The sequence below is a fragment of the Rhineura floridana genome, chromosome 5, assembly GCF_030035675.1.
Source record: "Rhineura floridana isolate rRhiFlo1 chromosome 5, rRhiFlo1.hap2, whole genome shotgun sequence".
In the NCBI taxonomy this organism is placed as follows: Eukaryota; Metazoa; Chordata; class Lepidosauria; order Squamata; family Rhineuridae; genus Rhineura; species Rhineura floridana.
The window spans coordinates 153,276,009-153,300,643 of NC_084484.1; the positions used below are offsets into that span (position 1 = coordinate 153,276,009).

The 24,635-nt window shown below is 41.9% G+C and overlaps 1 protein-coding gene across 3 annotated transcripts in view; it reads left to right on the plus strand.

Moving 5' to 3' along the window:
* The window catches only part of FLT1 (fms related receptor tyrosine kinase 1), a 184,498-nt gene that overhangs the window by 10,347 nt on the left and 149,516 nt on the right, over positions 1–24,635 (plus strand). For all 3 annotated transcript variants that reach the window (XM_061628494.1, XM_061628495.1, XM_061628496.1), the window contains exons 2-3: positions 4,402–4,498; positions 5,106–5,329. In XM_061628494.1, the coding sequence (XP_061484478.1) occupies positions 4,402–4,498; positions 5,106–5,329 (321 nt within the window). The remainder of the gene's footprint in view (positions 1–4,401; positions 4,499–5,105; positions 5,330–24,635) is intronic.

Genomic DNA, 24,635 nt, shown 5'->3' on the forward strand with positions numbered 1-24,635 from the left:
TTGGAAACTGATACCATGTAGTTTCTTCCTAACTGTGCTTTAAAAATAGCCACACACAGAACAGAATTTTTACTACTCAAGTTTTTGCTACCACTTTGAAAGGTTTGAGGATGAATTCAACCTCTAAAGTCAAATCTCTATTGATTAGGAATGAATCAAAACCTATTTTAAGAGCTTTCTTGATCTGATATATTATGTATTGTGGTTATGTAGCAAAATTCATCACAGTCACGCAGCAGATATATTTATTTCAATTTTATTCATAAACACCGAACAGTAAATAAAAGGAAGCATCTACTTAATATGTTCTTTGATTTGATTTTAACATCCATTCTCAGCACTGGATAGCTAAAGAGTGTGAATTCATGCTGTTACCACCTCTCCTTCCCAGTAAGCAGCAGCAGCTCTGCTGCCAGGAAGTCAGGTGCATCATGCCGCCCCTCGCTGCCAGCTGTTACTACGAGGGATTAAACTTTATTGAACATAGTTGGATTAACTTTTTAATAAATGGGCACAGGATTCAGGTGTGAACAATTTAAGATGTGTCTGTATCATTCTATCTCTGTCTATGGATACAGGTGCTTGACATGGGTAATGTAAATGACATGGGGTGCTTTGAGACTTTGAGTATTTTTGGGTGGGATTCAATCACATACTGGCAAATTCAGATTATGCAATTAAAGTTGATTTGGTGCTGTTGTGCAATGAATGTGCTTCCCTCCCAAATCAGACTTTTTGTGACAAGGAAAGTGATGGGAAAATGCACTGGAATGTGTGGCATAACAATTGCAACATAGTATAACCTCCCTGTGAACAAATCGGAATCAATGCTCAATAAACAACTGACATGGCAACTTCCCCACAACCTTTGTGCAAACAAAACAGGATGAATGTTCAACAAACAGGCAATTCAGAAGTTACTGTGTTAATAATGTGTACGTCATATTTCCAATGATCTTGCACTAGCTGGTCAAAGATGCAAAAGTGGCTTGAAAGTGCCTTGATCCATTGGGTGAGGGAAATCAATGGCAGTTAGCATAGTCCCACAAAAGCCTTGATGTGCCTTAAGTTCACCAATTTAAATGAATTACTGTATTGATGGGTTAGTTTAAATTATGACTTATTGAAACAAAAAAGCTTGTTTCAACAAACCATCCTTTAAGCGAAACAGATTTTGTCCTGGTTCAGACACAACAATAAACTATGGTTAGTTTAAATCAGGATGTGAGTGTTCCTAATCTCCTTCTGTGGTCACACTGGAGGAGGGAGAAAGCTTGATCCTGAGGCTTGAGCTGCCTTATTCCTATACAGTAGGGCCTCGCTAGAGGGCCAGTGTGGCATAGTGGTTAAGGCAGCCTTTCTCAACCAGTGTGCCTCCAGATGTTGTTGGACCACAATTCCCATCTTTCCTGACCATTGGCAACGCTGGCTGAGGCTGATGGGAGTTGTTCTGGAGGCACACTGGTTGGGAAAGGCTGGGTTAAGGTGTTGGACTACAACCTGGGAAACCAGGGTTCAAATCCCCACAGAGTCATGAAACTCACTGGGTGACTTTGGGCCAGTCACTGCCTCTCAGCCTCATGAAAACCTTATTCATAGGGTCACCATAAGTAGGAATCGACTTGAAGGCAGTACATTTACATTTATTTAGGGCCCCGCTTTTCGGCGGCCCACTTTTCGGCATTCTGCTAATATGCGGTTTTCAATTAGAGTAAGGCCCCACTCATACAGCATTTGTTGCACTTTTACGGCATTTTTCAGGCATTGAGCACCATTTTATTGATGGAGTTCCACTTTTCGGCAGGTTTTGCTTTTAGGCAGGGGTCTGGAACGTAACCCGCCATGTGGGTGGGGCCCTACTGTAATACTAAGCTACAGTTTAGCATTACTTTCAAACCAGGTCTAAGAGTGACTTGTGAATAGAAGGGGAAGCATCTCTTTTACTCAATAGCGGGCAACCAGGTCAGGCACGGTCCCGAGGGCCCCTGTTGCTCAGAAGGGCCCCTGCCTAAATCTATAGGCTGGGAGGTGGAGCTCCACAATCTGCACCAGGGTTGGGTTATGGGGTGTGATTTGCGGCCTGGGTTAAGGGATTGATGCCCTCTGCATGGATCAGGGAGCAGGAGCCACCCTCCCAGACAACACCCCCCATGCAGCCGTCATGGGCTTAAATAGGCTGGTTGCCCTGCCTCCTGTGTTGCCACATCAGTGTGTGCACTGGTGTGCCCAGGCAGCATGCCAGCATGCTGATGTAACAGTATGGGAGGCAGGGCAGCCGGGTTTATTTAAGTCTGCACAGGCTGCATGGGGGGTATTGGTGCCCAAGGGCTCATTCAAGTCTGACACCAGCCCTGCTCAACATGCTATCTTCTTGCTTTGCTCTGTTCCATGTCTGACCCTACTACTCCTTATATTCTGGCCCTTTTCCTCTTCTCTTGATACCTCACTGATTCTGCATTCATGGGAAGATTTGTCCCATTTCCTAGATTTTGGGAGTGATAGGTTATTCCTGGGTAATTTTTTGCAGACATTATTGAAGCAGGAGTTCCATTTAAGCCATAAGCTATTAGAAGTTCTGTGAAATGAATCAAAATACTGTCTTAATTGTAGTGGACTCTTTTTTTATCCAGTCCTACATTAAATCACTTAAGGATTTTTTCCTATGTGTATTTCAGTCTGATATAATTTTCAAAGCTGCTCCTAACATCTGAGAGTTTAATGAATTTAATTTTGTAACGTCTCATAAAATAAAAATGTATATATGCTGTGTTTTCAGTGAATAATTTCGTAAGTTACTGTACTTTGTAAGTTACTGTACATATACATTAGTGTATTTAAAATAGGGAAATGATGCACAATGATATGTAAATAGTCTGATTACCATGTAGATATATAAATCTGTATGTTCCCATGCATCTGTTGATAATAATAAAATAATAAATATTGAGTCGGTATATCTGACAAGGTTTCTCCGCAAGCCCTGTTCAAAAGAAGTAGAGTTGGCCAAGAGTACACTTCAAAGTTATTTGTCAATAATGGCATTATATTTACCAGAGTACAGAAGTACTATGGAAGTTTTGTACTGCAACTCTCATCAGCCCAACCAGCATGGCTAATGGTCAGGGAAGATGGAAGTTGTAGTCCAGCAACATCTATAGGGCACCAGGTTGAGCAAAACTGGTTTTGTTAGTTTCAGGCCATCCTTGAAGGAGGAAAGATTCCTGGTGGAAATCAGTAACATTCTGCAGATGTAATCAATGCAGAAAGTAACCTATTTATGTATGTGCATAAAGAATTCTGCTCATTGAGAGGGAATAAACATATATGAGCTATTTCAGCCTTGTTGTTAACGTGTTACTAAAACTTTTACCAGACAAAAAGAAAATGGCTTTCTTATTTTAGAAGATTATTTCTAGGAAAATAAAATATAATCATTCATTCCATCATTTTCACTGCTGTCTTTTACAATATGAAATTGTAAAAATTAGAAGAAAATTGCTTTTAAAATGTTCCAGTTTGAGAATGCACTATTTAAGTTAGACTGATAGTTTCACAAAATGTTGCACATCATGATAGCAGCTTATATGTGACTGTGTAAGCTTGCCTTTCTCTTCCACTCCATACTGTAATATGTTCAAGAAGTCATCCATATCCTATTGTTTGCTTAAAGTATTTTTTACTTCTGTAAGCCACCAGAAGTAGAAATGTGTGGATGAGAGTAGATGAACATCCTATCCAATAGAGGATACTTATAGCAAGCATATGAATGTTAGGTCAGTCCAATGCTCTTGCGAGGTGGCTACCCATTATACTAGGTCTACATTTCATGACCTAATGAGTGCCCAGCAACAGAATCAACAGCACAGTAGCTGTAGCAACCAAAACTACTACAGACATTTCTACAGCATTCTTGGCAATGGAATCACAGAGTTGTACACCAATGATGCCATTAAATTACCCATGCATGGAATGCATCAGTCAATATAGTGATTGATGGCTGACGCATCACTCAACAAAGTACGCACTTCCCCATACCTCTAGGGTGGCCATGTACTTATTGCCAAAACACAGGATGAAAGAAGACATCAATTTGAATAAAACTTGCATGTGCTAATTTATATGTATAGATGCAAAATTAGAAATAATTACAAAAATTTAAATAGAAATACAATAGCATGGTAGGGAAAACCATGAACAGGTGACCTGTGTGTCCAGTTGCAAACTGTTGATGGGCAATTTCAAGGCTCCTGCTTTCTCTTCCTGTTTTTATTTTAATATTCAAACCAGATTTGGACTGGACAGCCCTTCAAGTAGAGAACTGTGCACATATGAATGTGATCGGATATGAAGTCTAGTAGCTTTTCCAACAGTTTTAATAATTTGGATATTTTTGTTTCCTAGGATCTAGTTCAGGTTCCAAATGGAAAGGTCCAAAACTAAATATAACAGGAGCACAGCACGTCATTCAAGGAGGAGATACTTTAAGCATTATGTGCAGGTAATAATCCAGTATGCACCTTATATGAATTTGGTCTGTATTTAATACATCTATTTTTCTAGTTTGTTTTTTAAAGTTTAATATTGCATAGGAATGAGAGAGGCATCTGTTTTTGGAAGGAACATAGGAAGCTACTAAGTCAGACTCATTGGTCTATTTAGCTCAGTATTGTCTACACTGACTTGCAGAGGCTGTCCAGGATTTCCACCAGGATGTCTCTCAGCCCTACCTGGAGACACCAGGGATTGAACATGGGACCTTCTGCATGCAAGACATATGCTCTACCCTTGAATTATGACCCTTCCCCCAGTAGTTATCTTAGTAGACGGTGACTTAGTTTATTTATTAATTATATTTATTTCAATATGTATCCTGCTGTATCTCAGAGACTCAGGATTGATAACAAGATACAAAAACAAAAACACCACCCCTTCTCTTGGTCTTGGTCTGGTTTATTTTTATTTCTGTTGGTGCTTTTGGAGAACAATATTAAGGGGAGTCTCAGAAATTTCTTGATAAAATGAATGCTTGGGAATTGGTGCTATATAATGGTAGCCCAACGTAATTGTGTTTTGTTTTGTTTTTGCTTCCTTATCTGCACTCACAGTGGGGAAGTGGTCCATTCATGGTCTCTGCCTGAAAATCTAAGCGTGGACAGCAAACGGCTGAATATAATTACATATACTTGTGGAAGGAACAGCAAACTCTTTTGTAGCAGCCTGACCTTGAACAAAGCTCAAGCAAGTGACACAGGATACTATAGCTGCAAATATCCATCCTCAAGTGCTGTGAGAAAAAAGACAGTATCTACAATATATGTATTTATTAATGGTAAGATCCCAATTTTCTTTTCTTTTTTTTAAAAAAATACTTCTATGGAATACTAAATTTCCATTACTGTTTAAGAGAAGGGATCTACATCTAAATGAGTGTGTCAGGGATCACCTACATCTGATACAGCTCCACTGAAACTACCTGAAAATATTGTTGTGTCACAGTGTTTGGACTCACAGGGACAAAACAGACATGATCCAGGAGATCTATAATCAGTTTTCCAGCTTTTTGTTGTTGTTGTTTCACTTTGCTCCTAGAACAGGAGTGCCTGACCTGCAAGCTGCATCTGACACCCCCCAGAAGATTTTTGTGCCCCCCAAGACTCCCTCACATTTGTCGTGTGTGTGTGTGTGTGTGTGCGCGCGCGCGCGTGTGCCTAAATGACTGCACCTATGGATCCCCTGCTGTGATGCCTTGATGCCAAAAGTATTTTTGTGCCCCCCAATTTTTCCATTTTTTAAAAAAAAAATACTGACCACCTCTGCAGGTTCTATGCTGTGATTCCGTATACCAAAAGGTATTGTGATCCCTTCAGCCCCCTTCCAATTTATCCTTTAAAAAAAAAAAAAAGGCCATGCCCACTTTTGTACTCTGGCCACACGTACCAGAATCCATGCTTGGATTGTATCCCCTTTGACATACAGCCCCCAGAGGGTTGAACATGGATCACTGCTGTGCTTAGCCAACTCTGTTCTAGAACATCCTTGAAATGAATTGGGGGCAATGGCATCCTGCTCCCCCATGCACTATTTTCTAATCTAAATCATCCCAGTGGGGCCATTAACAGCTTCAGCACGTGTTTGTGTGCACATGTGCATAAGTGCATAAGTGCACATACGATGTGTGTGTGTTTATATGGGCTCCTTCTGGGAGGGAGGGCGAGATATAAATTTAATAAATAAATATAAATAAATAAATAAAACAAATGGGGGGAGGGTTATATATCCCCATCCACAGTGCCACTCTCCCAGTCCAATATGGATACATTTCAGATGTTGTAAGATTTTAAAAAGACATTGTGAGATTCAGTCTTGTGTCATATGTAGTTTGGTTACCATGGAAATGAATCACAACGCAAAATAAAGTTATCATTTTATCTGCCAGCCTAATGGAAAAGGGACAGGAAAGACTCAGGGAATGTGGAGTTCTGCATGCTTTATCTGAAAGGAAGTAGACAGAAGTGTGTGTATTAAACAATTAAACTATTGCATGAGCCATATCTTATAGTATCAAATATACATATATATTGAGTAATATCCTTGCTATAATAATGTTGGTAGGTATGTGTGTTTTTAGCCAAAAGATATGAAATGTCATCCCACTGCCAATGGAAAGAACACTGGAATTTCAAAGAGCAATGTAACTGACATTTTGGAAATTAATGTTTTCCTATCAAGGAGGCACCTGTATTAACCTCTTATAGTGCTTGGCTACGATCTTGATTATTGAGACTCCATGGTTTTCTCATTGTCACCAATGGAAAAGAGAAATATACAGTCTTTCACAGGGTACATAAGAGCATGCAACTGTATTCTTCTTTTTGTGAATGATAGTGTGCCTATTCAGAATCATGGGTATTGACTGCATTTTTTTAGATTAACATGAATATTTTTCTCATATATATTTGGGGGAGTCTTCTCTAAGACTTCTACTAAGAGTCCTCTACTAAGAAAAATGAATATTAACATATGATTAGTAAGTAAAATAAGGATGCTTGATTGCCTACAGCATCTGATTAATAAAGTCTTTAAAGATGAATATTAATTGTGCACCTTTTATGTGAACCTAATTCACTTGGAAATCTTTGTAACAAAACTTTGCATGGCCTAAGGACCAAGCTACAAGTTTCAAACAGTTTTATAACCAGAAATAAAGAGGCAAGACACCAGGTAAATGGACTGAACTAGGGTCACATTTTAGTTTAGTTTATTTTATAACCGTGTCTGCAGAAGGAAAATGACAGCGCAGGAAGCTAACCCATAACTCTCTTATAGGATTACTCGAATTGGGCAAGTCACCCTTCCTCAGTGTTTCAAAGAGCAATGTAACTGATATTTAGGAAATTAAGCTACATCCATTCAGATGAGTAGGGAGGCCTTCCTGAGCCTCCCCCTTCTGAGTAAGACGGTAAAATAAGACAGGTTGGCAAAAAGGTCCTCTGTATCCTGCCTACAAGTTCTACAGTCTTAAGTGGCAAACCTTGGGAAGGCCAGTCACCCTCAAAGCTGGCTACAGACGCTCATTTAATCTCCTCTCTCCCTGTTCAATTTCCCAACGTTCCTTCCAAAACATCAGTGACATAGCCTAATTAATAACACACCTGCACTAATATAATTCCTCCCTTGTACTGGAATAGAGTACAAGGTGGGCAAAAAAGTCTGCTCACAGAGCCAATACACACAGGCAGGCCAAAAATCCTACTTGGTGAAATAACTGGTTAGACCTGCATTATAACCAAGATAGAGTGGGTGTGGGAATTAGGAAAAAAGTTGACTTGGGTTCAGTTTAAATAGCCCCTGAAGCCCTCTCCCTCTACAATATCACTGTGCATATCTCTGCATGCAACATTGTGTGGGTCATACCTGTTTTCCAGTCCATCCATAAAAACCCTAATCCAGCCTGAAATCACCGGATAGAGCGATGGGGTGCTTTCTTTATCCCAATGGTTGCAGAATGTATTACACATATCACTGAAAAGGTTAGAATGACATAAATGAGTAAAACCTAGTCTGGGAAATAAAGTGTGGCTAGAATCACAAAACAATTCACTTTACTGAAAGATTCCCACGTACGTAAGGATTGCTCCCTGAGCAAGCACTAAAGATACTTCAAATAAAATGGATAATAATAAGAATGTAATAATATTTGTCCATCTATTTGAAGTGTAGCCAGGAACTATTTTAATATTTAATAATATGGGAAGAGCAAGGAGGCTGTCAACTGGCTTTTCTTTGTTGTTGTTTTGTGCCGTCAAGTCGATTACGACTTATGGCGACCCTATGAATCAGCGACCTCCAAGAGCATCTGTCATGAACCACCCTGTTCAGATCTTGTAAGTTCAGGTCTGTGGCTTCCTTGATGGAATCAATCCATCTCTTGTTTGGCCTTCCTCTTGTTCTACTCCCTTCTGTTTTTCCCAGCATTATTGTCTTTTCTAGGGAATCATGTCTTCTCATGATGTGTCCAAAGTATGATAACCTCAGTTTCATCATTTTAGCTTCTAGTGACAGTTCTGGTTTAATTTGTTCTAACACCCAATTATTTGTCTTTTTCGCAGTCCATGGTATCCGCAAAGCTGTCCTTCAACACCACCTTTCAAATGAGTTTATTTTTCTCTTATTCACTTTTTTCACTGTCCAACTTTCACATCCATACATAGGAATCGGGAATACCATGGTTTGAATGTTCCTGGCTTTAGTGTTCAGTGATACATGGAGGACAGGGCTATCAATGGCTACTAGCCATGATGGCTGTGCTCTGCCACCCTAGTCAGAGGCAGCATGCTTCTGAAAACCAGTTGCTGGAAGCCTCAGGAGGGGAGAGTGTTCTTGCACTCGGGTCCTGCTTGCGGGCTTCCCCCAGGCACCTGGTTGGCCCCTGTGAGAACAGGATGCTGGACTAGATGGGCCACTGGCCTGATCCAGCAGGCTCTTCTTATGTTCTTATGTTCTTACATCTTTGCATTTGAGGACCTTTTCTAGTTCTCATAGCTGCCCTCCCCAATCCTAGTCTGCATATATCTTCTGTTTTCATTACTTTAGTCTTCTTGATGTTCAGTTGTAGTCCTGCTTTTGTGCTTTCCTCTAACTTTCATCAGCATTCATTTCAGATCATTACTGGTTTCTGCTAGTAGTGTGGTATTGTCTGCATATCTTAAATTATTGGTATTTCTCACTGCAGTTTTCACACCACCTTCATCTTGGTCCACTCTTGCTTTCCGTGTGATATGTTCTACATACAGCTTAAACAAATAGGGTGATAAAATACACCCCTGCCTCACACCCTTTCTGACGGGGAACCAATCAGTTTCTCCATATTCTGTCCTTACAGTAGCCTCTTGTCCAGAGCATAGGTTGTGCATCAGGACAATCAGATGCTGTGGCACCCCCATTTCTTTTAAAGCATTCCATAGTTTTTCATGATCTACATAATCAAAGGCTTTGCAGTAATTTATAAAGCACAGGGTGATTTTTCTTCTGAAATTCCCTGGTCCGTTCCATTATCCAATGTATGTTTGCGATATGATCTCTGGTGCCTCTTCCCTTTCTAAATCCAGCTTGGATGTCTGGCATTTCTCACTCCATATATGGTAAGAGCCTTTGTTGTAGAATCTTGAGCATTTCTTTACTTGTGTGGGATATTAAGGGAATAGTTCGATAATTACTGCATTCCCTGGGATCCCCTTTCTTTGGAATTAGGATGTATATTGAATACTTCCAGTTTGTGGGCCATTGTTTAGTTTTCTATATTTCTTGACAAATTTTTGTCAATATTTGGACAGATTCAGTCTCAGCAGCTTGTAGCAACTCTATTGATATGCCATCTGTTCCTGGTAATTTGTTTCTTCCAAGTATTTTAAGATGAGTTTTCACCTCACATTCTAAAATTTCTGGTTCTTCATCATACAGTTCCTCCATAAATGAATCTGTCATCCTGGCATCTCTTTTATATAGTTCTTCAGTGTATTGTTTCCATCTTCCTTTTATTCCATCTGGGTCAGTCAGTGTGTTCCCCTGTTGATTATTCAACATCCCTACTCTTGGTTTGAATTTCCCTTTAATTTCTCTAATCTTTTGGAATAAGACTCTTGTTCTACCTTTTTTGCTGTCCTTTTCTATTTCTATACAATAACTATTGTAATAGTTCTTTGTCCCTATGTACTAGTTGCTATATTATTGCATTTAAGGTTCTGTCTCCTTTTGCTTTTGCTTTCCTTCTCTCTTTAACCATTTGAAGAGTTTCTTCAGTCATCCATTGAGGTCTTTCTCTCTTTTTCACTAGAGGTATTATCTTTTTGCATTTTTCCCTGATAATGTCTCTGACTTCACCCCATAGTTCTTCTGCTTTCCTATCAACTAAGTTTAAAGGCTCAAATTTGATCTTTATATTCTTCTGGGATGTTATTTAAATTGTATTTTGGCATTATGATTGCTTTGTTGTTCTTCTTTAGTTTTACTCTGATTTTCGATATTACTCGTTCATGATCTGTACCGCAGTCTGCTCCTTGTCTTGTTTTTGCAGAAAGTATGGAACTTCTCCATCTTCTGCTACCAATTACATAATCAATTTGATGCCTTTATTGACCATTTGGTGATGTCCATGTGTACAGTCATCTTTTGGGTTGCTCAAAAAATGTGTTTGCAAGAAACAAATTATTGGCTTCACAGAATTCAATAAGTCTTTCTCTTGCTTCACTTCTATCTTCTAAGCCCCATTTCCCCACAATTCCTAGTTCTTCTCTGTTCTCCACTTTTGCATTCCAGTCCCCCATGATTATCAGCACATCTTGTTTTGGTGTGTGATCAATTTCTTCCTGTACTTCTGTGTAAAATCTCTCCAATTCCTCTTCTTCTGTGTTTGCCATTGGAGGGTAGACTTGGATGATGGTTATATTAATAGGTTTCCCATTTAATCTCATTGATATCACTCACTCAGACCTTGTGTTATAGAGCCTAATTGCTTTTGCTACATCACTTCTCACTATTAAAGCAATCCCGTTTCTTCTTAATTTATCATTTCCTGCCTAAGATATTTTGTAGTTGCCTGACTGAAAATGTCCCATTCCCATCCATTTTAATTCATTCATGCCAAGTATTGATGCATTTCATTTCTTGCTTGACAATTTCTAACTTTCCCTGATTCATGCTTCTCACATTCCATGTTCCTATTGTGTGCGTCGCACAACTCCGGGCTCTTCTTTCGCATCTGTGTGCATCAGCCTCTGAGCTTCCTTTCAGCTTTGACCCAGCTAGATCATTAGTCACAGCATTACTTGTCCTTGTCCTTTGTTCTTCCCCAGTAGCTTGTTGAGTGCCATCTGACCTGGGGGTCTCATCCCTCAGCACTATCTCGTGTTGCATTTTGGATAGTCTATTCATAGGGTTTTCACGGTAAGAGGTATTCAGAGGTGGTTTACCATTGCCTTCCTTTGAGTTTGGTCCAGACTCCTGACGGCATTGCTCTTAGCTTCTTCAACACTCTCAAACCCCCTCACCACGTTAAGGTGTGCATCCAAGAGGAATCTTTGTCAGGAACATAGAAACATAGGAAGCTGCCATACTGAGTCAGACCATTGGTCCGTCTAGCTCAGTATTATCTACATTGACTGGTGGTGACTTTCCAGGGTTTCAGGTAGGGTCTGTCCCAGCCCTACCTGGAGAAGCCAGGGATTGAACCTCAGACCTTCTGCATGCAAGGCAGATCTCTACACCTGAGTTACGGCCCTTCCCCTAGTAGTTATCCTAGTAGACAGTGACTTGGTTTATTTATTTATTATATTTATTTCAATATGTATCCTGCTGTATCCCAGAGACTTAGGGTTGATAACAAGATACAAAAACAAAAACACCACCCCTTCTTTCACCAGGTTTTGGTGGATAGTGCCCTTGCAACTTGTGCTGTTGGTCCAGAGGTGGCAATTATTCCTGAAAGTTATAAACTTCAGTAAGCAGCAAACAGTCAGATTCATCAATGGCACATGTGTCCAGTATTGCGGTCACTGAACTTGCCAGTCATCATTGCCTACATTCAGGTATTACAGATTTCAATTCACATGTCATTCACTGTGGAATAGTCCCAGGGAAGTTCATGGATGTACTCCAGAATGAGAGATTTGAGCAGCAGTAAGGAACCTGTGCCCACCCCAGTGTTGTTGGACTCCAACTTGCATCATCCCTGACAATTGCCATCTTTTGCCATGGCATTTGTTTTGGAAATCCATGTAGGAAAATTTGCCATCTGATAGATATCTGTAAAAGTTGCCTAGTAAGGTCAGATTAATGTAAACAAGTACCAGGACATCAGAGAAGTAATTAGATTTAGTTGTCCCTGCAGGCAAGAAGTAAGCTTTTAAGGCTGTATATACACCCTTTCCTGTGAGTAAGTCCCATTGTACCTAAAGGGACTTACTTCTGTGTATAGGATGATTATGATTATTTCTGCCTTTTCTCTTTTTTTTTCATTAATTTTTATTCAAAGTTTCAAAAAACAAAACAAAACAAAACAAAAACAGATTAATAACTAATACAATAAAATAAAATGTTGACTTCTGATTTGTTGCAGATCAGTTATAGGTCTATAATATATAACAAACCTGTCTCTTAATATATTACAAAATCACTTTCCTCCAGTAGTTATCTTAATTAATCATCAAATCTCATTAACATCACTTTATTCTTTCCGCAAAAAGTCAAAGAGAGGTTTCCAGTCCTTGAGAAATATATCCATCGATTTTTCTCCAAATAAACATGTCGATTAATCCATCTCATCAAGTCTGCTAGGTTCAGTAATTTCAATAGCCATTCTTCCATTATCAGTGTTAATTCCATCTTCCATCTTCCATCCTTGCATCCATAATAATCTTGCTGTCATAGTCATATAATAAGAGTCTGATGGGGATTTCCTTCCTCACAAATATTTCCTTGCCATCAATTCTGAATGTATTACTGAAATGTTGTTGTAAAGTCATATCTCTGTTCCTCTTTTTTACGAAATGCACTAGCACATCTCTTGAGAGTTTTTCCATTGTCACATATCTGTAATTAATTCTATAAATTTTCTCTATTTCAAGCTCCATCACATCATTCCAGTCCAGAAATTTTTTCGAAACATTGATAGCTTTATCTCTGATATCTTCATCAATTTCTTCAGGGACAACGCTGAATTCCAAACAGTAATCTTTATCTCTCAGGTCCATAAACTCCAAATCTTTTTCCAGTTCCACATTTGATATATCTGTTCCAATCTCCAGGACTTGCATCTTCCCTTTAATTTTTCTTTCTTCTTCTATTGCTTGTCTAGTTATATGTTTGATCTCATCAACCTCCTCTCTCATAAAATCCCCTATTCTTTCAGCTCCTGCTTCATTTTGCCAAATTCAATTTTCATCTCTTGTTTGCCATATCTAAGTTCTTGTTTCGTTATCTCAATCTCATCCATTATTTTCTGAAACATATTTACTTCCAGGGTCTCAGCCACTTTCTTAATTGTCATTTTTAAAACCAAGAAGAAGAAAAAAACCCTTCAATTTCCAATATAGCACTATTCCCAAGCAAAGAGCAATTTATTTTTTTTCCAGCAACAAAGGAGTTAATATTCCAAACCTGATGACATCATAATGTAGACAGCACAAACTGCCTTATCTCTTATGTGTCCAAGAATGCAAAACAAATTTAGTTCACAGCATCCAAATAGTTAGTGGTATAAAGAACAAGCAGATTCGTCAAAATGAAGTAGACCAGAAAAAATAGTCCCAGACATATAATACTCGAAAGTTCATATAAATCAAAAAATTTCTCCTCAGATTAGATATCTCTCATCCGTTTGTATCTTTATAATTCTCAATTCCAGGCCAGCTTTTTGCAATAAAAACAAAGATAAGCTATTTCGATTTCCTTCCGCCTTAATTCCGTGTATAAAAGAGAAAAGTTATAACTCACCCAGGGATTCTTTACTGCTGATTCTTTTAACAAATCTCTTTTACTGCAACAATTTAAGCCAAATGATAAGGATAGAAAGAAGAATGCTTGCCTGTTGAAACCTGTTTTTCTTTGAAGAAAAGAAAAACATCTCGCTTAATCAGTTTGAGCTTGCTTGAAATTCCTTGGCTCCGTCCGACGTTGCTGGCTGGTCCTTCGTTCATAGGCAATCCTAATGAATTCAAGTCCCCCAACAAACACAACGAAGCTTGTGGATGATCTCTTCGTTTCTCCCTTGCCTGGGAGAAAGTTTTTACCAGTCAAAAAAAACCTTTTGACTGGTTTTAAAACTGAAAGAGCTTCCTCTGAGATGAGAGCTCGTCTCAGAGGCAGGCACAAGCGAAGCAATCCTTCCCGGAAGTCTATTTCTGCCTTTTCTCCAAGGAGTATATAAGGTTCTCCCACTCCCAAATTTTATCCTCACAACAACCCTGTGAGGTCAGTTAGACTGAGAGGCAGTGACTGGCCCAAGATCACCCAGTGAACTTTATGGCTGAGTAGGGAGTTGAGCCCTAGAATCTCCCAGATTCTAGTCCAGGGGAGGGGAACCTCTGGCTGGTGGGCCTACTCCTCATTTGGCCTGTGAGACCATTTCAACCAACCCCCCACCTGCCCTATGCCTACCTATATACATATTTACAGACACAGAATAAGATTCTCGGTGATAGAGGAAGTCACTTGGTTTTTTTAATGCCCACCTGCCCTACACCATTTTGACCAAGCCACACCCACCTGCCCTGTTAAAAGGGTCACCTGATGTCATTGTGATGGCCAGATCCACTTCCCCACCCCTGTTTTAGTCCAACAATCTATCCACTACATCACACTGGCTCTCTATGAATATATCCGCCAGTTGTAGAATAAGTTTCCATGCCAGAACAAGGTGTCCTTTTTACCTTGTGCCCTGTGCCCAAATGTGTCTTCATTTTATTCATTTTGAGTAAGTGCCCAAACCAGTTTATGCTCCATTCAGCCTGTGGCAGCAGAAGTCGTGTGACCAGCTCAATCCATGGCAATGAAGTTACATAGTGGCTACCCTGAGCAAGAAGAATCATGGGGATAAACTCAGAGAGATACCAAAAATAGAGCAAAAAATGGAGGGAGAAGTAGTTTTTAAAAAAATCCTTGCTAAATTAAGATTTCTTGGGGAATAATTTATTTAAAATGAAGATTATGGCTACCCTTGGGGATTGTCCTGTGGTGGGATATTGTAGGAGTCTCTTGTAGATCACAGGAATGTTTTAGCATGCTACATGAGGACACATATTTACAAAACACAGAATCAAGATCTTGACCATGAAGGAAGTCACCTGTTCTTGGATTTTTAATTCTCTGCACTTTCTGTAGTTAGACTGCTCTAGAGTATTAACTAAATAGAAAAAGTTCACTTCAGAACCAAGGACAATCACATGTGATGATATACATGTGCTGTACGGACTTTTCCACAGAAGTAACATCTGTGCAAGATAACCATTACGTGTGAATTACTTTTACTTTTGTAGCTTACTGAGATAACTTTCCATATGTAGCCACGCTGAGACTTAAAACCCAGCTTGGTCATGCACACAGGCTGGTGTTGGTCATACTACTCTCTTGTATATTATTAATATTACTACTATTATTTGCAGATATTTATCGCTTACTAAATAAAATATTTCAAAGCGACATATTCAATGCATGCAGAAAAAAGTCCTCTGTTTGAAGGGCTGTCAGAGGACAATCCTCTTGTATGGTTGAATGGAACGACTGTAAAGTGCTTAGTGGAATTCGGTGTACTGTCAAAGGGTTCTCCCTTTTATACACCAATAATCTGATCACCATGACAAGTGATCAGATTGTTGGTGTATTGGTGCATTTTCTTTCAGATGAGCTGATTTGACCTGTTAGTTCCATTAAAATAGAATTATATTGCTGAAATACCTTAGGATTTTCAGCTGTCTACAAGCCAACTGATGTTCAATATCAAGATTTCCATATATACAGTATAATATCAAGTTATAAACAGCTGCATTACACCAAGCCAGAACCATCTAATTCAGTATTGTCCATTCTGAGTAGCAGTAGCACCCAGACAGACAAAGGTCTTTCCCAGCTCACTCACATGGCTTGGTTTCAAAATATAGGACCTCAGCTTAGGATCTTATAATTGTACACCATCTACTCAGCTCTGGCCCCTCCCCAATTCTAGGATTCTTTGTCTTGAGGAAAAGGATAAGAAAAAGAAAAGATAATAATAGAATCATATAGTTCTAAGCCTGGAACAATGTTTGTACTTTGTACCTGGCTACAGTAGAAAAACCGATGGGATAGCAATTCCAACTCCATTGGCTCATCTGAAAGACTAGCTGCCGTTAGGCTCCTTTCTTTCTGAACTTCCTCTGTTCTAGCAGGTCATTAAAAGAACAGTCCTATAACCTTAATTGATGTTTGTGTGGGTTTGCTATTAAGTTTGTAAATCTGCAGACAGGTACTGTCTTTTTTATCTTTATAGAATACCTATCAGGTGTTGTTGTAATTCCTTTCATAAGATTATATATTTATAAGAGTTGCGAGTGAAGGGGCGAAATAAGACAAGGACACATCAGCTTGGGTTGAACAAGGGCCACTTTATTAAACTATACAAAAACACCTTTTAAAGTGACCTGCAGAGGGAAACCTAGGTGCGGAACTATCTATAAGCAAGCATCTTGCCATACAGCTCACGGGCGACCAGCCCCTGCTTGGGACAAGGGCAAGCCCCATCTGCTTACCCCTTCCGCCAGCCACACCCAGTAGGTGAGTAGGGGGGCCTTCTCAGGTCACCACCCCCTGGGGCCGCACAACCCTCGGGTGGATGAGTTAAGTTGGCCCCAAAAGCAGCCCATATCCTGCCCTCAAGCCGCAAAGCTCTGACAGACAGGCCTCTGGAACCGCCAATCACCTCCAAAGGTGCCTAAGGGGGCCACCAAGCTGTCCTTACCTATTTCCCTTTCCACACCTTCCCACACCAGTGCCCCAATTATAAACTGCCCTCCTAGGGCAATTAAACGTTGACCATAACAAAATAGCCAAATTAGCCAAATTCACCTATTAATCACAACGCCCCCAACCCGATTCCATCCCACTCTCACAGTGTGGAGTAGGCAAAAAACCTGCCCGCCAAAGAAGGGTGGGCAGGGTAAAAATTCCTACTCGGTCCCGAAGCGACCATTGAACACACTATAAGAGAGGGAGGGCACGGTGGGCGTCGCTCGTTGAAAGAGGAGGTAGGAGAGGAGGCCTGGCCTTAAATAGGCCCATGGCCCCTCCCCTCCCTGCCGCACGTCACGCACACATAACGCTGCGACACATGACGTTGCCCTTAATGAAGATGGCCGCAGCAGCATCGCTCCCTCCTCGCAACTATGCCCCGCTTATCCATGCTGTGCAGGTAAGTGGGGCTTCATTTGCGAGTGAAGGGGCGAAATAAGACAAGGACACATCAGCTTGGGTTGAACAAGGGCCACTTTATTAAACTATACAAAAACACCTTTTAAAGTGACCTGCAGAGGGAAACCTAGGTGTGGAACTATCTATAAGCAAGCATCTTGCCATACAGCTCACGGGCGACCTGCCGCTGCTTGGGACAAGGGCAAACCCCATCTGCTTACCCCTTCCGCCAGCCACACCCAGTAGGTGAGTAGGGGGGCCTTCTCAGGTCACCACCCCCCGGGGCCGCACAACCCTCGGGTGGATGAGTTAAGTTGGCCCCAAAAGCAGCCCATATCCTGCCCTCAAGCCGCAAAGCTCTGACAGACAGGCCTCTGGAACCGCCAATCACCTCCAAAGGTGCCTAAGGGGGCCACCGAGCTGTCCTTACCTATTTCCCTTTCCGCACCTTCCCGCCACAAAAAGGGGACAAATCTCTAGTTAGTCTACTTTTACCCACTGCCGAGAAGCACCTCTCGCAGACACCTCTGCAGGTCTGCCAAAAAGACGTTACCTGCGTCAGACAGGTGAACGCCATCGGCCCTGTACAGTTCACCCATCCAATGCTGAATGCAGGGTGTGAAATAGCCAACCCCCTCTGCCCCAGAATACCCAACCAAATTTGCCGGTTGACTTTCTTTCGTGCCTGGTCCATCCCTATTGGGCTCCAGACACCACGCCAAACCCTTCGCGGGAGTATGTCTGACCAGACGTACCCAAGGCCAACATTGCCTTATTAACTGCATGCCATGCATGCCTGCCAAACTGAGGGCCATGCCCTTTCGTTGCAACTGAGGGCCATGCCCTTAAGTAACCGAGGCCATTGTTGCCTCCTGAACTGCATGTCCACACATGCCTGCCAAACTGAGGGCCATGCCCTTCCGTTGCCTCCTGAACTGCATGTCCGCACATGCCTGCCAAACTGAGGGCCATGCCCTTCCGTTGCCTCGCCAACTGCATGTCCGCACATGCCTGCCAAACTGAGGGCCATGCCCTTAAGTAACCGAGGCCATCGTTGCCTCCTGAACTGCATGTCCGCACATGCCTACCAAACTGAGGGCCATGCCCTTCCATTGCCTCCTGAACTGCATGTCCGCACATGCCTGCCAAACTGAGGGCCATGCCCTTCCGTTGCCTCCTGAACTGCATGTCCGCATATGCCTGCCAAACTGAGGGTCATGCCCTTCCGTTACCTTGCCAACTGCATGTCCGCACATGCCTGCCAAACTGAGGACCATGCCCTTAGGTAACCGAGGCCATCGTTGCGTCCCGAACTGCATGTCTGCACATGCCCGCCACCTGAGGGCCTTGCCTCAAATACTGAGTTGGGAATGACCACCACATGCGGAGATGTCTGCACTGAACCAAGCTGGGACAAAGTGGGTAGGAGCCCATCCCAAAGTATTCCTCGCCAGCCAAGCCACCACACTGCAGCCCATTGACTGAGGCCTAACTGTAAGCCCAGGATAGAGTGCGCAGCTGCTCCATCCCTGTCCAGCAACATTGCCGGTCCATCAATGTTATACAAGTACAACTCCCTTCCATGGAGACATCTGATTGCTGGAGGGCCCGTCGAGACAAATCTCCCTTGGATCCGGCCACCACCTCACCTATCCTAAAAGCTCCAAAAACCAGCATAAGGGCTGCCGCCTGGAATAGTCTGACTTCATAGCTTGAGGAGCATACTGTTTTTCACTGGCCCACCATACTCAATAAAATGTCCCGTGAGAAAGGGCAACGGGGATCGAGGGTGGCAGGGTGTTCTCTAGCCCACCCAGCTAACATACGGCGGACTCTGAAGTCCCTGGAATAAGTGGGAAAATCATCAGCCTTTACCTTGAAGTGCTTGGACTGAGAGGCCCAGTCTCCAGCCATTCACTAGGCAATCCCAGCAGGTGACTCACTGAATAGGCCACTCTGGTGCATAGCCCTTGCCGGCCCAGAAGTCCTGGGAAAAACCCCTCCTGCATTCTCATAGCTGTTGAGCATGCTGGGGCGACAGACCGGCTTATGGCCATCTTTGACTCTGCTCCTCAGTCTCCCAATGTGCAGTTGCACAGCACAGCTGAACCGCTCCACCTGAGTCTACCTTACCATGCCCCAAAAGAAAACATTAAAATGTGGGCACTAGAGAACAAAGGAACAGACAAGGGCCATAACCCTACCTAAAATGGACGGGAGAGTTCCCAAGCCTCACTGCCTATAAGTCCAAGCCTGCAGCCAGCACAAAACCCCCGATGCATCCACGGACTTCCAGTTCTACCTCCCAGCCCTACCTAGAGATGCTATGGACCTTCAGCCTGCAGTTCAGAGGCTCTAGCCCTGAGCTATGTCACGTAATTCTACAGCAAGTTAGTTAGTTCTTCCCCAGGAGTGTGGGAAAACTAGACCAAATGATTTGGGCAAGAATATAAAATGTAACCTGCAGTTTGGCTCTAATTTCTTGATCAATATTTGATCACAACAAGCATTAAATTATTATACAGCCACAAACCTGAACCTGTAGTAAGGCTGTGGAAGCCCTGCTATGACCTCATAAACCACCGGAAAAGACCTCTAATACCTGGAGGGCAGACAAGAAACACTTTCTTGGCCTAACTGTCATGAAACCCTTACTGACTGACCACATGAGTATGATTGGTGAATTAGGTGGTATGCCCAGGAAGGTTAACACCGGGCAGGATGGTCCATTGACACAGCCATTAAGATGAACCAGTTACATAGCCATTCCATAATCTGTGACATCAGGTGTTAACATGCATCCAAATTTTTTATTTTTTACCCTCTCATCCCAACAGCCCCTTCAAGGAAGGAGCTGAAGTGCTCCATGCGAGAATAGAGCAGCCTGTATGTAATGCTCTACCTCATAGAATTGACTGAAAAGGCAAAAACCCAGCAGCTATAAATCCCCTTGTATCCCCACAGTAGATGAAAAAACAGATTAGATGTCATACTTTCCCATAGGCAGTGCATTAACTAACTGGTAGGAAGCCATTACTGATTGCCATTGCGTCTATGCCCAAGACAAATTTAAGAGTGCAGACCCTTAAGGCAAGCCCTGAGACTACAATATGGGATCCAGCAACTGAAAGAAAACCCCATAACAAAACAAACCTCCCCAGGAACTGGGCAGTCTGCAAGCAAGGTCCCAGTACCTCGAGCTTAACAGGGGAGGAACGCTTTCCTTGAGCAGCTACTGCTGGGTGCTTCTCCTCACTGCTGTGAGGGCCACTGGCCTCATATTTCCCTGTTTCACATAAAGAAAGGAAATAATTTATGAGTAAGCACACTTTCCCAGCCACCATTTTAGTGCAGCTAACCCAGTTCCCCAAAGCACGGATACTGGAGATATGGCGCTGCCACCCATATTTGGCCGACTGCAGCGGCCTCCCCCTTGTAGACTTCCAAACACCTATCATAATAGATGTCCAAAATGCAAAATTAACATCCTATATCCCTTTCTAGTAAATGATATCATAAATCCAAGAGCAGCAGATGCTGAGGATGTGTTGCTGTCACCAATATGTGGCTGCACTATAGCAGGTTTTCCAACACATATCTAAATAGATGAGCCAATGCAACAGTTGCACACTATATGTAATTCCAGGTAATGATATCAGAAGTCCTAACTAAAATGTAATTTCAGGTAATGATGTTTCGTTGTTGGTGCCACAATCCTCAGTAAAGGGGGGAAGAGTCTGCCTGGACCTTAAAAGGCAGCCCTATGTCAATAAGAGTCTAAGATCCTGTAATATGAGGGATCTCTATTAGGCAAATCAGGCTTTCCTCTTTATTCCTATTCCCCAATCAATATGATTACCATCTGCTAAACTTTCCATTCCTAACTAAATTCAGGTAAATGCCTCTTCTGTCTCAGAGTGAACAAATAGCCTGAAATTAACACTTGGAATGCAAAAGGACCGCTCACTTAAGATTTATTTATTTATTTATTTATTTATTTGTTAGATTTTTATACCGCCCGACTAGCATAGCTCTCTGGGCGGTTTACAGCAAAATACAGATACATACAATAAAAACCCATAATAATACTACAAGAACACATATAAAAAAATGAAAAGTCTAAAATCAATTATAGCAAATTTAAAACTACATTAAAATTAGATTAAAATGCCTTAGAAAAGAGGAAGGTTTTAACTTGGCGCCGAAAAGATAGCAAAGTCAGCGCCAAGCGCACCTCATCGGGGAGACTATTCCACAGTTCAGGGGCCACCACCGAGAAGGCCCTAGTTCTTGTTACCACCCTCCGAGCCTCTCTCTGAGTCGGGACTCAGAGGAGGGCCTTCGATGTAGAACACAGTGTACGGGCAGGTTCATATCGGGAGAGGCGTTCCAGCAGATATTGTGATCCTGCATCGTGTAAGGCTTTATAAGTCAAAACCAACACTTTGAATCTGGCCCGGAAGCATATTGGCAGCCAGTGCAAGCGAGCCAGAACAGGTGTTATGTGTTCAGACCGCTTGGTCTTCATTATCAGTCTGGCCGCCGTGTTACAGCGATTTAGACATTTTCTAGCAAACTGTTATCTCCGTCCTTATTATCATATAACTATGAAAGGCCCAAAGGCTAAAAAGGCTCACTAGGCCCCACCAATATACTAGTATGTAGTATAATAATCATATAATTAAGTACTTCAAACCTCATACATGCCCGGGCCTAGCAAGAAGTTGTACCTATGCCTGGGCCTAGCAAGAAGTCATAAGCCTCACGAAAGGGCTCTGCCATCACATCATGCATCCACCCTGTAATAATATAATAAAGACCTGTGTATATCATCGGGGGGGCTAAGCTGGATAACCTGCGGGGGTGGGCAATCCTCCCCCTATGTCTGGGCCTAGCAAGAAGTCATAAGCCTCACGAAAGGGCTCTGCCATCACATCATGCATCCACCCTGTAATAATATAATAAAGAACCAACCTGTGTATATCATCAGGGGGTGCTAAGCTGAACCTGTTGGGGGGAGAGTGCTCAGAGGGAACTTAAACTAGAAGGATTAGACACAATTTCTTTTGTTCGTCCCTTTTATTCTGATTTATTTTTAATTTCCCTTTATGTGCATGAGTGTGTCTTTAACCAGTGTATTAGCATGACTATATTTAATTTTATTTGTATATCCAGTATAGTCTCATTTATTTTTAAACTTCCTGTGTCTTTCTTTTAACCAGCAGCAGCACTAACGTCACGCTGCTCAATAAAAAGCCTCAATCAACCCCTCCACAACTGCTAGGTGGGGGGGGTATCGGCCGTGCCGCTGCTAGGCCCCACTACGAGGCCCACTGGTCAGGCCCCTTTACGAGGCCTGCCCCAGTCGCAGCCACGCCGCAACGCTACCACCCACAGCTGTTGGGGCTCCCAAAACCCCCTCTCGGGGTAACCAATTAGGCCTAATAGGCCCAACCAAAGCCGACTGTCCTGCAGCTTTCTCTGCTATGTCCCTCATCGTCCTCTCGTCGCTCACTGAAAGAGGAGGTAGGAGGAGCGGCCTGGCCTTAAATAGGCCCATGGCCCCTCCTCTCCCTGCCGCACGTCACGCACACATAACGCTGCGACACAAGACGTTGCCCTTAACGAAGATGGCCGCGGCAGCATCGCTCCCTCCTCGCAACTATGCCCCGCTTATCCATGCTGCACAGGTAAGTGGGGCTTCATTTCTTAACTAGAACACCCAAATTTGAACAGATTCTTTTCTGTATAATATTGAGCTCTATCTTCTATATGAAATAATTTATCCCTGAGGTTTAATTATTATATCCCTTATAGACATTTTTTAAGATGGAAAGAAAAGTGAAATCAAATGAAGGTGTTGAAAAAACCTCCACACTAATAGCTAAAATGGCACTGTACTAGAAAATGTGATGCAAATTCCTTTTAATCAAAAGTAGGGAAACATCTGAAAAGCTTTAGGCTGCAACAAGTGCCCTGGGCCCAAGGCAAGAGTGGAAGTCCCTGCCACCCTGGTTATGTCAATAAGAGTGCTGCATTGGCTGATATACCTGAAAGCTTCTGATAAGAATTATGACAATCAGCTGCCTAGAGCTTGAAAGTCTAATAGCTACTTAATTATAAAAGGTCTACTATCCATAAAAATGTTGGCGTGTGCGTGTATAGATCATACAAGGATGGAATCCAAGAGTCGCATAGAACAGGAATAAGCCAGGCCAGGCAAGCTTCTTGTAAGAGTCTTTACTAGCAAAAGACATAAGACACAGTTCACTCCACAGACGACTATTCCCCCACACTGAGCTTTTCCAAACATCCCACCTTATCAGGCTTCCCAGCCAGCTACTGACCTTGGCAAACCTGGCGCTCTGTTCTCACAGCTTAACCCTTCTGCTTCAGGTTTCACTCTCTCTGCTAAAAAACCCTGTCTGTGAGTCTCACAGCCTGCTTCACTGACCAACAGCCCCCACCTGAGACTCACAGATTACAAAACTTCATTGTTCATTATTACATTTCTACAATATTAACTTTTCATTACAATACATATCAGTCCATGGTTTGTTTTCTTACAGTTTCTATTTACATTTTTCAATTCAGTTCAGGTTTCTTTATTTCTTTATTCACACAAGTTTCACAGAGTCATTTTGTTCACTTTTATTTGATAATACATTTATATTTCATTCCTCAACACAAAACTTCCACATGAGATCCATTGTTTCTTTATCTATTGGTCCTTCTTTTTCCCATTCTACTGGATATTCATCTGTCTCATCATTCTGTTGTGTTACATTAAATGTGAATCTCTGAGGTGGTTGACCTTTCGTTTTTCTTTCTGATCTCCTAACATTATCTATTTCCATTTCTTCCTCACTCTGTATTTTACTTGGACCTGCACCTGTGTCTGCACTTGTACTTGGCATTTCTGTATCTTGCATTGCCATGTCTTCACTTCTCAGTCTTTTTACAGTACGTTTGCCACCGTGTATTAGATCAGTCAATGCAGTTCTTAATGGAATTTGCTGCCCAAAAGGAACATCTGCTGCTTCCTGCTTGCTTGCACTATCTAGGATAACTGTTTGACTGTCTCTCCAAGGTTTATCTATCACCTTTATGCTTCTGCTTAACACTATTTGTTGTTTCTCAGGCAACCAAACTCTATAATATGAATTCTGAAATCCCAAAATGCGTCCTGCCTGAGCTCT